We start from the raw sequence: 13,224 nt of genomic DNA, 5'->3' as shown, positions 1-13,224 counted from the left end.
GATAAGAGGTATAGAACTAAATGAGGCCACAGCACTAGTTGTAAATAGAGGATTGTGGCGACATTTAGTAAATTCACAGAGGCTTGCAGACTGAACGCTGAAAGGCAAAACAGTCTTTAATGATAATGAATGTATGTATGTATGTATGTATGTATGTATGTATGTATGTATGTATGTATGTATGTATGGTTTTAAGGTGTGCGCTCTTATTTGGTGTCTTTCCCCTAAGGATGGGCGGGGGAAGGATTGGGAAAGAAATTGGCCTTTGTCTTTTATTAAGGTACCATCCCAGCATTTGTCTGTCACACATAAACTCATTCATTCAATCCATTGTTATAATGTTGACATACTTGTTTTAAATTAAAAACATCTTAATGTTGGGTTATATGGTACTGTATTTTATAAAATCTGCATCAGTAGGAAATTTGGTAATGAATAATGATGTATGTTGATAAGCTTGTGTGATGAGATAGGCTCAAGTCGCGTGTTTTTAACAATAAATTTAAAATCTTCATAAGCTTAGCTCAGGGTCAAGTTGTTGTCCCGAGAGCACATAAATGACAAGCCAAGACAGCAAATCTTTTGACATAGTCCAACAGAACGCGATAATGAAGAGGGGAACATTCGCACCTTTGTTAATGGAACATTAAACCAAACAACTTGAGCCTGAGCTAAGATTTTAAATTTATTGTTAAATACACACAACTCGCGTTTATCTCATCACACATGCTAATCAACATACATCATTATTCATTATCAAATCTCCTACTGATGCGGATTTTATAAAATACAGTACCATATAACTCAACATTAGGATGTTTTTAATTTAAATAAGTGTGTCAACATTATAACAATGGATTGAATGAATTAGTATGTGTGTCAACATCAATAACAGTGTCTTAACAAGCTGGTGAACATATTAGACTTTCAAAGCCACTCTTTCAAGCATATTTTATTAACACATCGTTGTATTTTAGCATTAGTCATCGGTAATTAGTATATGTTTTATTAACTCAACATTAAGATGTTTTTAATTTTAAAAAAGTGTGTTAACATTGCAACACTAGTTTGAATAAACGAGTATATGAGTGAACATCAAGATCACTGTCATAACGAACATTTTAGACTATCAAAACTACTCTTTCAAGCATATTTTATTACAACACCACATCAGTGTAATTTAGCATTAGTCATTTGTAATCAAGATAAGTAATGTTTTAATATTATATGTTGTTCTAATTAAGACGAAGGTTCTTCAGCAGCTGAAGATGACCCACAAATAGGGTCAAAACCAGTACTGTTAAGTAAAAATATTTTAAGTACCTTATACAAAATAAAGGTATTGATTAGGTGGAAACTTCTTATCTTTATATTTGCGATTATTAGAATCATCAATATGGATAATGAACCCAATAGATTATAATATTCTTGTATTTTTGTCGTTCATCAATCAGGTCTAGTATTTAATGAGTTATCCATTGATTCTTAGTTGATCTTTCCTTTCTTCCTAACATTTCTTCAGCAACCCTACTGGCCTCCTTCTTCATGATTGTCCATACTTCCTCTATTGTGTTTCCTTCAGCCTTTTCATTTAGTCCTTACGCAATGTGTTCCTAGAAACAATCCCTCACGCTCCTTTCTTTCAACTTGTCTAGATCCTATCTCCTTGCATTCCTTCCCTTCTTCAAGTTCTTCAACTTCAGATAGCATTTCATGGCCAACAAGTTGTGATCAGAGTCCACATCTGCTCCTGAGAAAGATTTGCTATCCAACTACTGGTTTCTGTATCTCTGCCTAATCCAAATGAAATCTACTTGTTACCTTCCAATGTCTCCAGGTCTCATCCACATAAACAGCCATTGTCTGTGGTGTTTGAACAAGGTATTAGCAAGGACTGAATTGTGATTGGGGCAGAATTCAACCAGCCGACTTCCTCCTTCATTCCTTTACCCAAATCTGAATTCTCCTACTGTATTTACATTCTCTTCCTTGGCCTACCACTGCATTCCTGTCTCCCTTCACAATTAGATTCTCGTCACCTTGTACATCATCATCATAATCATCATCATCATCGACCATCTTGAGTTGCCCGGGTGTGGTGTACGAGCCCTCTCCATCTTTGTATGTCCATGAACCACTGTTCTGTCATAATATTCTCCCAATCTTGTCTTCTCTCCTAGACATTTTTCTTCACCAGACCTGTCCATTTTCTTCTTGTCTGCCCACTGGTCTTTTTCTTTTTACTTCTCTTTCATATTCTCTTCTTGCAGTCCTGCTTGCACTCATTCGTCTTACATGGCCAAACCACTTCAGTCTTGCTTTCTGAATCCTCTGTAGTAGGGAGTCTCCTATTCCCATCTCCTCTCGGACTTTTTCATCCCTGAACTTGTCCTTCCTGGTCTTCTGTATTATAGTGCGTAGGAACTTCATTTCTGCAGCTGGAGTTTTGAGTTGTCTTGTCTCATTAAGGTGGTAGTTACCACGCTATATGTGAGGATGGGTGTATAACTGATTTATATAATGTGATCTTTGCTTTTAATGGTACTTGTTTATCCCACAGCAGTTGGTGGTAAAATTGAGTTGCCTTGCTAACTGGATTGTCCACCTCATATTTTGTAAGATTGTCTTTTGATACTATACTACCCAAGTACTTAAAAGTTGGAACACTGCCCAGTTTGGTGTCATTTATCCTGATTTGTGGTTTGTCATCTCCCCTCTGTATCTTCATCACCACCGTCTTAGCCTTGGTGATATTTAAATCATACCTCTTAAACTCTTGACTCCATTTCTGCAGCTTTTTCTCCACATCATTTTCAGTTCCAGCCCAGATCACAACGTTGTCTGCAAAGATGAAAGCTTGCAAGTCCTGCTGCTCCTTTGATTTTAGAGCCCTTATTATTGCATCCATCAGAGTGATAAATAAGAGGGGTGACAAAGCACTGCCTTGCTGTACTCTTCTCTTCATTTCAAACCTTTTGGACAGCCCACAACCCACTTGCACACAACTTCTGGTTTTATCTTATAGTATCTTCACTTTTAGGCATTTCCAGATATGCTCCTTTGGTATACTATCCTAAGCCTTTTCGATGTCTAGGAATAGTAGAAAAAGTGGTTTCCCTTTTTCCCAGTACTTATCCATTAACATCCTGACAGCAAAGATAAGGTCTGTAGTTATTATTCCAGGCCTAAAACCATGTTGTTCCTCTTCCAATAAAGGTTCTACAATTTCTCTTAATATACTCTCTATGATTTTTTCCACAAGTTTTAGATCATGAGAGAGCAAAGTAATTCCACGGTAGTTGATGCATTTCCGTCTACTTCCCTTCTTGAAAAGAGGTACGATTATACCCTTCTTACAGTCTTCTGAGGTAGTGTTTTACTGCCATACTATGTTGAGAAGTCTATATAACTCTTGGACTGCTGGAGTTCCTGCTGCTCACAACATATCTGTACTTAACTCATCCACTCCAACTGCTTTTCCTTTCCTCATACTTTTCATGGACTTTTCTATCTCCAGCCATGTAACTGGGGGTCCTATTCTTCTACTTTTCTCGTTACTACTACAGGGTTCCTCACTGTCTGATGTAGTGCTCGCTACTTCATTTAAGAGATTATAAAAATGGTCTTAAATTCATTCCTGATTTCACCTTCTTCTCGCACTAAGATTCTGTTGTCCCCTTCTATTTCCTTTATATCCTCTTGTAGACACCTTCTGTTCTTGACCACCCTGTACAATAATTTCCTATTACCTCTGCTGTCTAATTCTAATTTATCCACAAACTCATTCCATGCTTTTTTCTTCTCTTCTCTTACTACTCTCTCAACTATGAGTTTCATTGTTCTATAAAGTTCCTGTAGTCTATTAACTTCTTGGCTTACTTGGTCTTGGATGGTTTTTTGTTTTTCTTTATCCAGCATCTTTTTTGCTTGGTTTGTTGCTTTTAATGGCTGTTTTGACTTGGTCGTTCCACCAAGGTGTCTCTTTTTCCTTCTTGGTCGATCCTGTTAACTCAAAGAGTTCTTTAGCTTCTCCCACAAATGTAACTTTAAAAATTTTCCACTCCACCTCTATTGTTTTTGTTTCTCCCTGTGGTAGGTTTTGTTGTATTACAGAAATTAGAAAAAGCTCAGTTCTTAATTTTTTCATTTCTTCTTTGTTTTTTTCTCAATTTCATTTGTCATATGGTCCAAGTCCATGATCAGCAATCTATGGTCGCTGTCCATACTTTTGCTGGGAATAGCCTTGACATCAGTCAACCATTTCCCTCCACCTTTGTTTGTGATGAGATAATCGATCAAAGACTTATGTTTGCCATCCCAGCTATACCTTGTTATTCTGTGGCTCTCCCATTTTTTGAAGAAGGTGTTCTTGATGATCATGCCATTTCTTCTACAAAGATCTGTATTTCTGTTTCCAAACTTATGTGGCCCAAATATATCCTCACAGCCTTGTCTGTTTGCTCCAACTTGTGCATTTAGGTCTCAAATAATAACGCATTCTTCATCGATTACATAATTTAAGTCTTGAAGAAATTTTTCTTTATCGTCAGCACTGCATCCAGTCTGTGGGGCGTACACCTGTACAATCACATAATTTGTTGACTCTAATTGTACAGAAATTTTTTTGATCCTGTCGTTCTTGTAGGAAACTTCTGACATGGCATTCATATCTTTTGTCAGTAAAATTCCAACACCATTTTTGGCCTCCTTTTCCAGTCCACACCAATATTGGACAGGAAAGGCCTAGGAATGGGAAGGAAGCGGCCGTGGCCTTTATTAAGGTACAGCCCCAGCATTTGCCTGGTGTAAAAATGGGAAACCACAGAAAACCATCTTCAGGGCTGCCAAGAGTGGGATTCGAACCCACTATCTCCTGGATGCGAGCTCACAGCTGCACGCCCCTAACCGCATGGCCAACTCGCCCGGAGAAATTTGATTTCAACCTACATGAGGTTGGTGAATGTAGTTTCACAGAAATAAGTAGAGGGGAACATAGTTAAGCACTTCAATATTTTCTTGAGGTTCAGGAGAGTCACGAATGACAGTATAACCACAAGTCAGCAGGTTGCAATTGAGCAAACTGTAATTTTAATGAAATGTTAGTACAAAGTTCTGCCATAGAATCCTCAGCCCCTGTGGGTGGGGCAGTAGAATTCATCCGTGGCATCCGCTACCTGTCATAAGAGGTGACTAAAAAGGGGAACAGGTGCTCTCAACTTAGGAGCATGTATTGGTGACAATGGTTCCGCTAGTTGAGACTGGCATTGATTCCACATCCTTGTGTCAGTCTCTTTGCTTTTATCTTTCCTATCAGGCCTTCCTAGGTCAACGTTTGTTTAATAATAATAATAATAATAATAATAATAATAATAATAATAATAATAATGAAAATTCACAGCCTGTTCCCAGTCATTTGACCGGGTCAGGAATGGAATGAATGAAGCCCCGTTCTAGCGGAGAGGAAGGGAATTGTGCTGGCTGCCAAAGTCTGTCACACTCCTCTGGGGCAATGATTAATGAATGATTAATGAAATGAAATGATATTGGAGAGTGTTGCTGGAATGAAAGATGACACGGAAAACCGGAGTACCTGGAGAAAAAAAAGCACAAATCTCACATGGAGTGATCGGAATTTGAACCACAGAACCACAGAACCCAGCGGTTAGAGGCTGGCACGCTGCTGCCTGAGCCACGGAGGCACTAAGGGAAAATCAGGAAAAAGAGTTATGAAGAATGTATCTCAATTTGGAACAGGTTTTATTGTAAACAAGAATATACTAGATTCTATAACTGAGTTTAAATCTCCTAATGAAAGACTTTCCACGCTAACCTTTAAATCAACAAAAGTCTACACTATTGTAAATGTACATGAAAAAAATAAAATCCAGAAAGAACAAACAAACATTTTGGCATGAAGTTTCAAACACCTTGCAACAAATTCCATCCATAAACACAATAATATTGCTTGGCGATTTTAATACTCAAATTGGCAAAGAACGTTGTCATCGATCCATAGTAGGTAAATTTCCTGCTCATCGAAGAACAAATGTCAATGGAGAAAGACTCATTAGTCTACGCAGAGAACATAATATAGTCCTAAAATCTACATTCTTTAAAAAACTTCCTAGAAAACTGACTACATGGGTCTCCCCAAATCCAATCTGTGGTGAGAAACAACTTGACCATATTGCCTAAGTAGACAGTCTGCACCAGAGATACTTAATGTAAAGGTTGCTAAGAATGCCAGTAAAGTAGACTTAAGTTTTGTTGTATAAATTACTTAGAGATAGGAGAGCATCTCGTATATATATGGTTGGTTTCCTAGCTTTTAAGAGATAAATCTCTGTGAGTTCTATAGATAGGAGGTATCTTGCCTACCAGAAAATTCTCAGTGGGTTTCAATGAAGCGTGAAGTAACATTAAGATCATTAAAAGAACTAAACTGACAGAAAATGAAATTGCAACACCTTCAGCATGTATTTCTATTTAATATAGGTGGGTTTATAGACAGTGATCAAATGTTCAGGAAATTGTTAGACATTCTCTGAGCAAAGTTACAGCAATGAATGTCAGCCATTGTATAGTAGTATGCTTCTGGAAATATTAAAATAAAGTCTCTAGAAAATGGAGATCATAAATGTAATTTTGTTTTGGTACACAATGTATAGAGGAATTTCTCATGGATTTCATAACTATTGACTGATACAATTTTTTATTAATTACAGTAAAGTCTACTTTACTATATCATTCAATTAAAGATGATAGGATGCAGAAGAAACTGATTATTAGTTATGAGATGATACTCTCTGTACAGCTTACTTGGTGATAGTAGAAAGGATCCGGGCTATGGCTGGCAGACCCAGAGAGGAATTGGATCCATCCTGAGCAGCCCAAATCCAACGTCGATGATGCAGATACCTCGATAATGTAGTAAGTAAACCTCCTCCAGAATTTGCTCCCGATGTTTGGTGCTTACTGGGTCTTACAGGCTGAGTCCCATCCGGAAAGACAACAGTTCCAAAGTCGGAAGGCATGCGTTCATACCTGAAACATATAAGAAGAGTTCAAGAGTTAATTCTGAATGCAGATTAAGTTTTCTGGGAGGACCTCCTTGGTCAAAAAGGGACACATAGACAGCTTTACTGTACAGCACTTGCATGAATCCTGTCATGGTCATACTAACCATACACCACTGTTAAGTAGAGAGTGTGAAAAATAAGCCTATTTATATATTACAAGTTTTATTTATTTGTGAATTTAAAAAAAAATTAGGGCTAATAATAGTAGTCTCTTAGAGTAATATAGTGATAGTAGTAGTAATAATTATAAACATATTGTAAATAGTTATGTAATATTTAAAAAACTATAATGTCTGATTTAAAGTCAACAATTTCATGTTTGGTCTGTATTGAAGAGAGATTACAAAACAATGAATTACATTGTACAAGATCCACCTGTTCAGTACAAGATGTGTTGTCGGTTAAAATAATACCTCATTTATGTATGGTACCGGTTTCAACATCCATGGACGTCATCATCAACCAAGTAAGATACATAGTAAAGTTTAAACACACAACATTGACCCTCATAATTAAAAATGTCTATAACAAGTTAAAATACAAAGCATAATAATGCTAAATGTCCAGGTTTGAATTCACAATTTGTACAAGTTTAACAACTTGTTAGTCACAAATAGAAAACTGAAGCTGAGGAGCCTCGCACTCTTAAATTTTTTAATAGATTTGGGTCCTTTATGCGGCATTGGTAGCCACAACATATGCAGAGAGCTGTATACAGAGTGCAATGCTGTAATAGGTTAAAAGAGTAGTTGGTGTTCCTCCGTGAGCATAAAAAAGACACTAAGTCAACTGGTAATATATATGAAAACTATCTTCATAAAATACGATGTTGCTCGATAGCTGCAGTCACTTAATTGCGGCCAGTATCCAGTATTCGGGAGGCAGTGGGTTCGAACCCCACTGTCGGCAGCCCTGAAGATGGTTTTCCGCGGTTTCCCATTTTCACACCAGGCAAATGCTGGGGATGTACCTAATTAAGGACACGGCTGCTTCCTTCCCACTCCTAGCTCCTTCCTGTCCCATCGTCGCCATAAGACTTGTCTGTGTCGGTGCGACGTAAAGCAACTTGAAAAAGAAAAAAAAAAAAAAAACGGATGTTATGTTGTATTATAATGAAGAGAGTGGATCTTGTGGCCGGAACTGTGTGTTGAAGATGTTAAAAGCAAAGGTTCTCGATCCAATGCGGGCCTGTAGTATGAAAGATAAAAACGAGTTAAACTTGGATAATGGAAATGGGGCAAGAGAGTAAAACTTTATGAAGGGAGTCACCTCAGTGGGCTGGTTGCTTGTGCTGCGGAGTTGAAGAGGAACTGGATAAGAAGTCACGTGGACCGGCTCGGGAAGGAAGGGGATAGAGAAGGAGTGTGTTAGGAAAGAGGAGGGGGAAGGGTGATAGGAGTGGCGGGATCAGGGGATATTGGAGGTAGGAGGGAATATTGTGTCAAAGTGTAACGTCCTATCTGAAAGACTGAGCTATTTTTTGGAATTTTAAACATATTAAACACTGGAATGAGAACATCAAACAGGATTTTTGGTTTCTCAGAGATATAATTTAAAGTTTGGATTTAAAAAATCGGTCTAAGTGAATGTCACAATAAAGAAAGAAAAAGATAATATCCACCTTTTCAATACTATATATTAAGTGAAAATTTTACATTTTTGTTAAATCATCACGTTGTTTGTACATCTGGTACCAGTTTTAACAAGATTCCATGTCATCATCAGCCAAGAACAAATTACACAAAGACAAAATACATTGATCATGACTCCCATAGTAATATCACAATAATAGTTCAAGAAATATACATGATAAAGCTAAAATTATATTTATATATACAAGCTGATTGTCAGTGAGATAAAAATGATTATTATATTTCTTGAACTATTATTGTGATATTACTATGGGAGTCATGATCAATGTATTTTGTCTTTGTGTAATTTGTTCTTGGCTGATGATGACATGGAATCTTGTCGAAACCGGTACCAGATGTACAAAAAATGTGATGATTTAACAAAAATGTAAAATTTTCACGCAATATATAGTATTGAAAAGGTGGCTATTATCTTTTTCTTTCTTTATTGTGAATCTTGATTCAATACGGAACCTGAAGAATTAAATTCTTAACGTTAAACTAAGTGAATGTAGCAGTTTTTGGTAGTATCTAAAAGGGGGCCTTTGCTAAGCTTGTCAAAGATTTCAATATCCTGACCTATTCCGTAAATTTGTGCTTAGCGTCTTGTATATGCTGGCCTACCGCAGAAGATCTATTATACCTAATTGCATTTGTATGTTCTGTGTACCTGATTTTTATGCTCTGACCAGTTTGCCCGAGATATGAGCTGCTGCAGTCACATTCTACACAATTCCAACTTGATCAATAGACCTAACCCTTTCTCAAAATCAGGTGTATACAGATTTCGATGCAATTGAAGCTCCTCAGCTTCAGTTTCTTATTTGTGACTAACAAGTTGTTAAACTTGCACAAATTGTGTATTCAAACCGGGACATTTAGCATTATTATGCTTTGTATTTCAACTTGTTACAGACAGTTTTAATTATGAGGGTCAATTTTGTGTATTTAAAGTTTACTATGTATCTTTGTATAATTACCCTACTTGGCTGATGATGACGTCCATGGGTGTTGAAACCGGTACCATACATAAATGGGGTTGTAATTTTAACCAACAACACATCTTTGATTGAAAAGGTGGATCTTATACAATCTAATTCATTGTTTTATAATGTCCGAGCTTAATCCCCTGGTAGTCGATAATTGGGATTAGTGGAATTTCCTATAAAAAGTAGCGAGTGCAGTTGGATAATAAAATATTACAAATAACATTTTTCATTCACATGTATGTGTCATTTCATTCTTTAAAAAATGTATTCTATGCATATATTTTCATGAAAACTGGTTTTAAAATGTTTGAATACAATGTTAATTCCATGTAACTATAAACCAAACATATACTTTTGTGTAGTATTTAATTTCACCAAATATTTTAAAACATTAAGTACAATGTAAAATTAATGTTAGCACCACCAAAAACAATATTTTAAATTCAACTCTAACAAAAACTCTGAATAATTACAAGTACTTCCAATAAATTTAACAAGTTGTTTGTTAAGGATCATAGCAATTAGAAATTTCTGTCTTCAAAGATCAACAGTAACAATAAAAATGAGTCTCTTTTGGTTATGTTTGGCGACAGAGCACACATGATTGATGCATGTTAACACGTGCGTCCCCTCTTGGTTGATACAATAGTTTAGTATTAAAAACTATTGATACAATAGTGGAAATAACACTGTAAGATGCAGACATCAAACTCACTTCCAAGGATGAAGTACGGGCAGGGAAGAGTGGAATAGCTGCTCACCATTCACTGCTCTAGCCCTGCCTTTCTTGCTATGGTGTTTCACTTCCAAGCTTTACAAGCATGGATCTCTTCACATATGGAACTGTTCACTTCTATCCTCGAAGCTAGGGACTGTTAAACCTGTCTATCACAAATTTTGTCTAGCTCCATTTGTGAATAGTCAGTGTCTTGTCCTTCAGGCCATGGGGCTCTGGGTTTGATTCCTGGTAGGGTCTAAAGATTTTAAGTGTAAGCGGTTAATTCCACTGGTTCGCAGACTGGGTGTTTGTGGCATCCCCAATATTTCAGCAACTCACACACCTCACAAAACTTTCCCATACATGGGAGAGACAGCCTACGCTCATCGGAGGGTCTCCTCTACAAGGGCTGCATACAGCAATAATAGCCACACACAAAAAAAGTACTATTATTATTATTATTATTATTATTATTATTATTATTATTATTATTATTATCCACCCTGCAGTATAGGGGTAGCGAGCTTGCCTCTAATCTGGAGACCCTGAATTCGATTCTAAGCCAGGTCAGGGTATTTTTCCTTACTCCAGGGATTGGTTTGAAGTCCATTCAATCTACATGAAAACAATTTATTGTTGAAGAGCTATCCAGATGGTGAGACAGCCACCCGTCTACAAAGTAAAGAAAAATGGCCGAGAGGATTCCTCACGCTGACCATGCATCACCTCGTAATCTGCAGGTCATCGAGCTGAGCACTGATTGCTTCTTAGACCAAGACTCATTCATGCTGTAGGGACATTATGTTTGGAGTTTTTGGTGGTGGTGGTTTCCATCATCAGAAACTTTCTTGGAAAGAAATTAGTGTTCTAGGAAAGAGACAGAGTTGATTAAGAAAATTTGACAAACACAACTTCTTTGTGTGTTAAAACTATGCCACACTGTAGAGCAGTAGAAAAACCTCCAATTTCATTCATTAACAAATCAATGAGTATTACTTCACAATGTACTCAATAGCTGTTTGAATCAATGGGAACATTTGTTTACAGTACTATAAGAGATATAGTGAGAACAAGTTGATTCACCTCACTCCCTACCTGAACTACATTGAGCAAGTGAGGATGTTGCCATAGAATCAAGAATCATTATTTGCCATTGATCATGTGTTGTGTGTTTGAGTCATCAGTCCATAGACTGGTTTGATGCAGCCCTCCATGCCACCGTATCCTGTGCTAACCTTTTCATTTCTACGTAACTATTGCATCCTACATCTGCTCTAATCTGCTTGTCATATTCATACCTTGGTCTACCCCTACCGTTCTTACCACCGACACTTCCTTCAAAAACCAACTGAACAAGTCCTGGGTGTCTTAAGATGTGTCCTATCATTCCATCTCTTCTTCTCGTCAAATTTAGCCAAATCGATCTCCTCTCACCAATTCGATTCAGTATCTCTTCATTCGTGATTCGATCTATCCATCTCACCTTCAGCATTCTTCTGTAACACCACATTTCAAAAGCTTCTATTCTCTTTCTTTCTGAGCTAGTTATCGTCCATGTTTCACTTCCATACAATGCCACGCTCCACACGAAAGTCTTCAAAAACATCTTTCTAATTCCGATATCAATGTTTGAAGTGAGCAAATTTCTTTTCTTAAGAAAGCTCTTCCTGGCTTGTGCTAGTCTGCATTTTATGTCCTCCTTACTTCTGCCATCGTTAGTTATTTTACTACCCAAGTAACAATATTCATCTACTTCCTTTAAGACTTCATTTCCCAATCTAATATTTCCTACATCACCTGCCTTCGTTCGACTGCACTCCATTACTTTTGTTTTGGACTTATTTATTTTCATCTTGTACTCCTTACCCAAGACTTCATCCATACCATTCAGCAACTTCTCGATATCGTCTGCAGTTTCCGATAAAATAACAATATCATCGGCAAATCTCAAGGTTTTGATTTCCTCTCCTTGGACTGTGATTCCCTTTCCAAATTTCTCTTTGATTTCCTTTACTGCCTGTTCTATGTAAACATTGAAAAGGAGAGGGGACAAACTGCAGCCTTGCCTCACTCCTTTCTGGATTGCTGCTTCTTTTTCAAAGCCCTCGATTCTTATCACAGCAGACTAATTTTTATACAGATTGTAGATAATTCTTCGTTCTCGGTATCTGATCCCTATCATCTTCAGAATCATAAATAGCTTGGTCCAATCAACATTATCAAATGCCTTTTCTAGATCTACGAATGGCATGTACGTGGGCTTGTCCTCCTTGATTCGATCCTCTAAGATCAGACGTAAAGTCAGGATTGCTTCACGTGTTCCTATATTTCTTCTGAAGCCAAATTGATCTTCTCCCAACTCAGCTTCCACTTGTTTTTCCATTGTTCTATAAATAATATGTGTTAAAATTTTGCAGGCATGAGATACTAAACTAATGGTGCGGTAGTTTTCACACCTGTCAGCACCAGCTTTCTTGGGAATAGGTATAACAACATTCTGCCGAAAATCAGATGGGACTTCTCCTGTCTCATACATCTTGCACACTAAATGAAATAACCTTGCCATGCTGGTTTCTCCTAAGGCAGTCAGTAATTCAGAGGGAATGTCATCAATTCCAGGTGCCTTGTTCCTATTTAGGTCACTTAACAGCTCTGTCAAACTCTGACCTCAAAACTGGGTCTCCCATTTCATCAGCATCAACAGCCTCTTCATGTTCCAGAACCAAATTATCTATATCTTTACCTTGATACAACTGTTGGATATGCTCCTGCCATCTTTCTGCTTTGTCTTTCTCTAGAAGTGGCTT

General features: G+C 37.3%; 1 protein-coding gene across 1 annotated transcript in view; it reads right to left on the bottom strand.

Moving 5' to 3' along the window:
- LOC136863623 (KICSTOR complex protein SZT2) overlaps window positions 1-13,224 on the bottom strand; it is an 874,751-nt gene that overhangs the window by 619,985 nt on the left and 241,542 nt on the right. The window contains 1 exon segment of the mRNA XM_068226020.1: window positions 6,820-7,044. Within this exon segment, the coding sequence (XP_068082121.1) occupies window positions 6,820-7,044 (225 nt within the window).

The sequence above is a fragment of the Anabrus simplex genome, chromosome 2, assembly GCF_040414725.1.
Source record: "Anabrus simplex isolate iqAnaSimp1 chromosome 2, ASM4041472v1, whole genome shotgun sequence".
NCBI lineage: Eukaryota > Metazoa > Arthropoda > Insecta > Orthoptera > Tettigoniidae > Anabrus > Anabrus simplex.
Note: the sequence above shows the minus strand (reverse complement) of the source record. Positions and strands in the feature narration are given on the sequence as shown.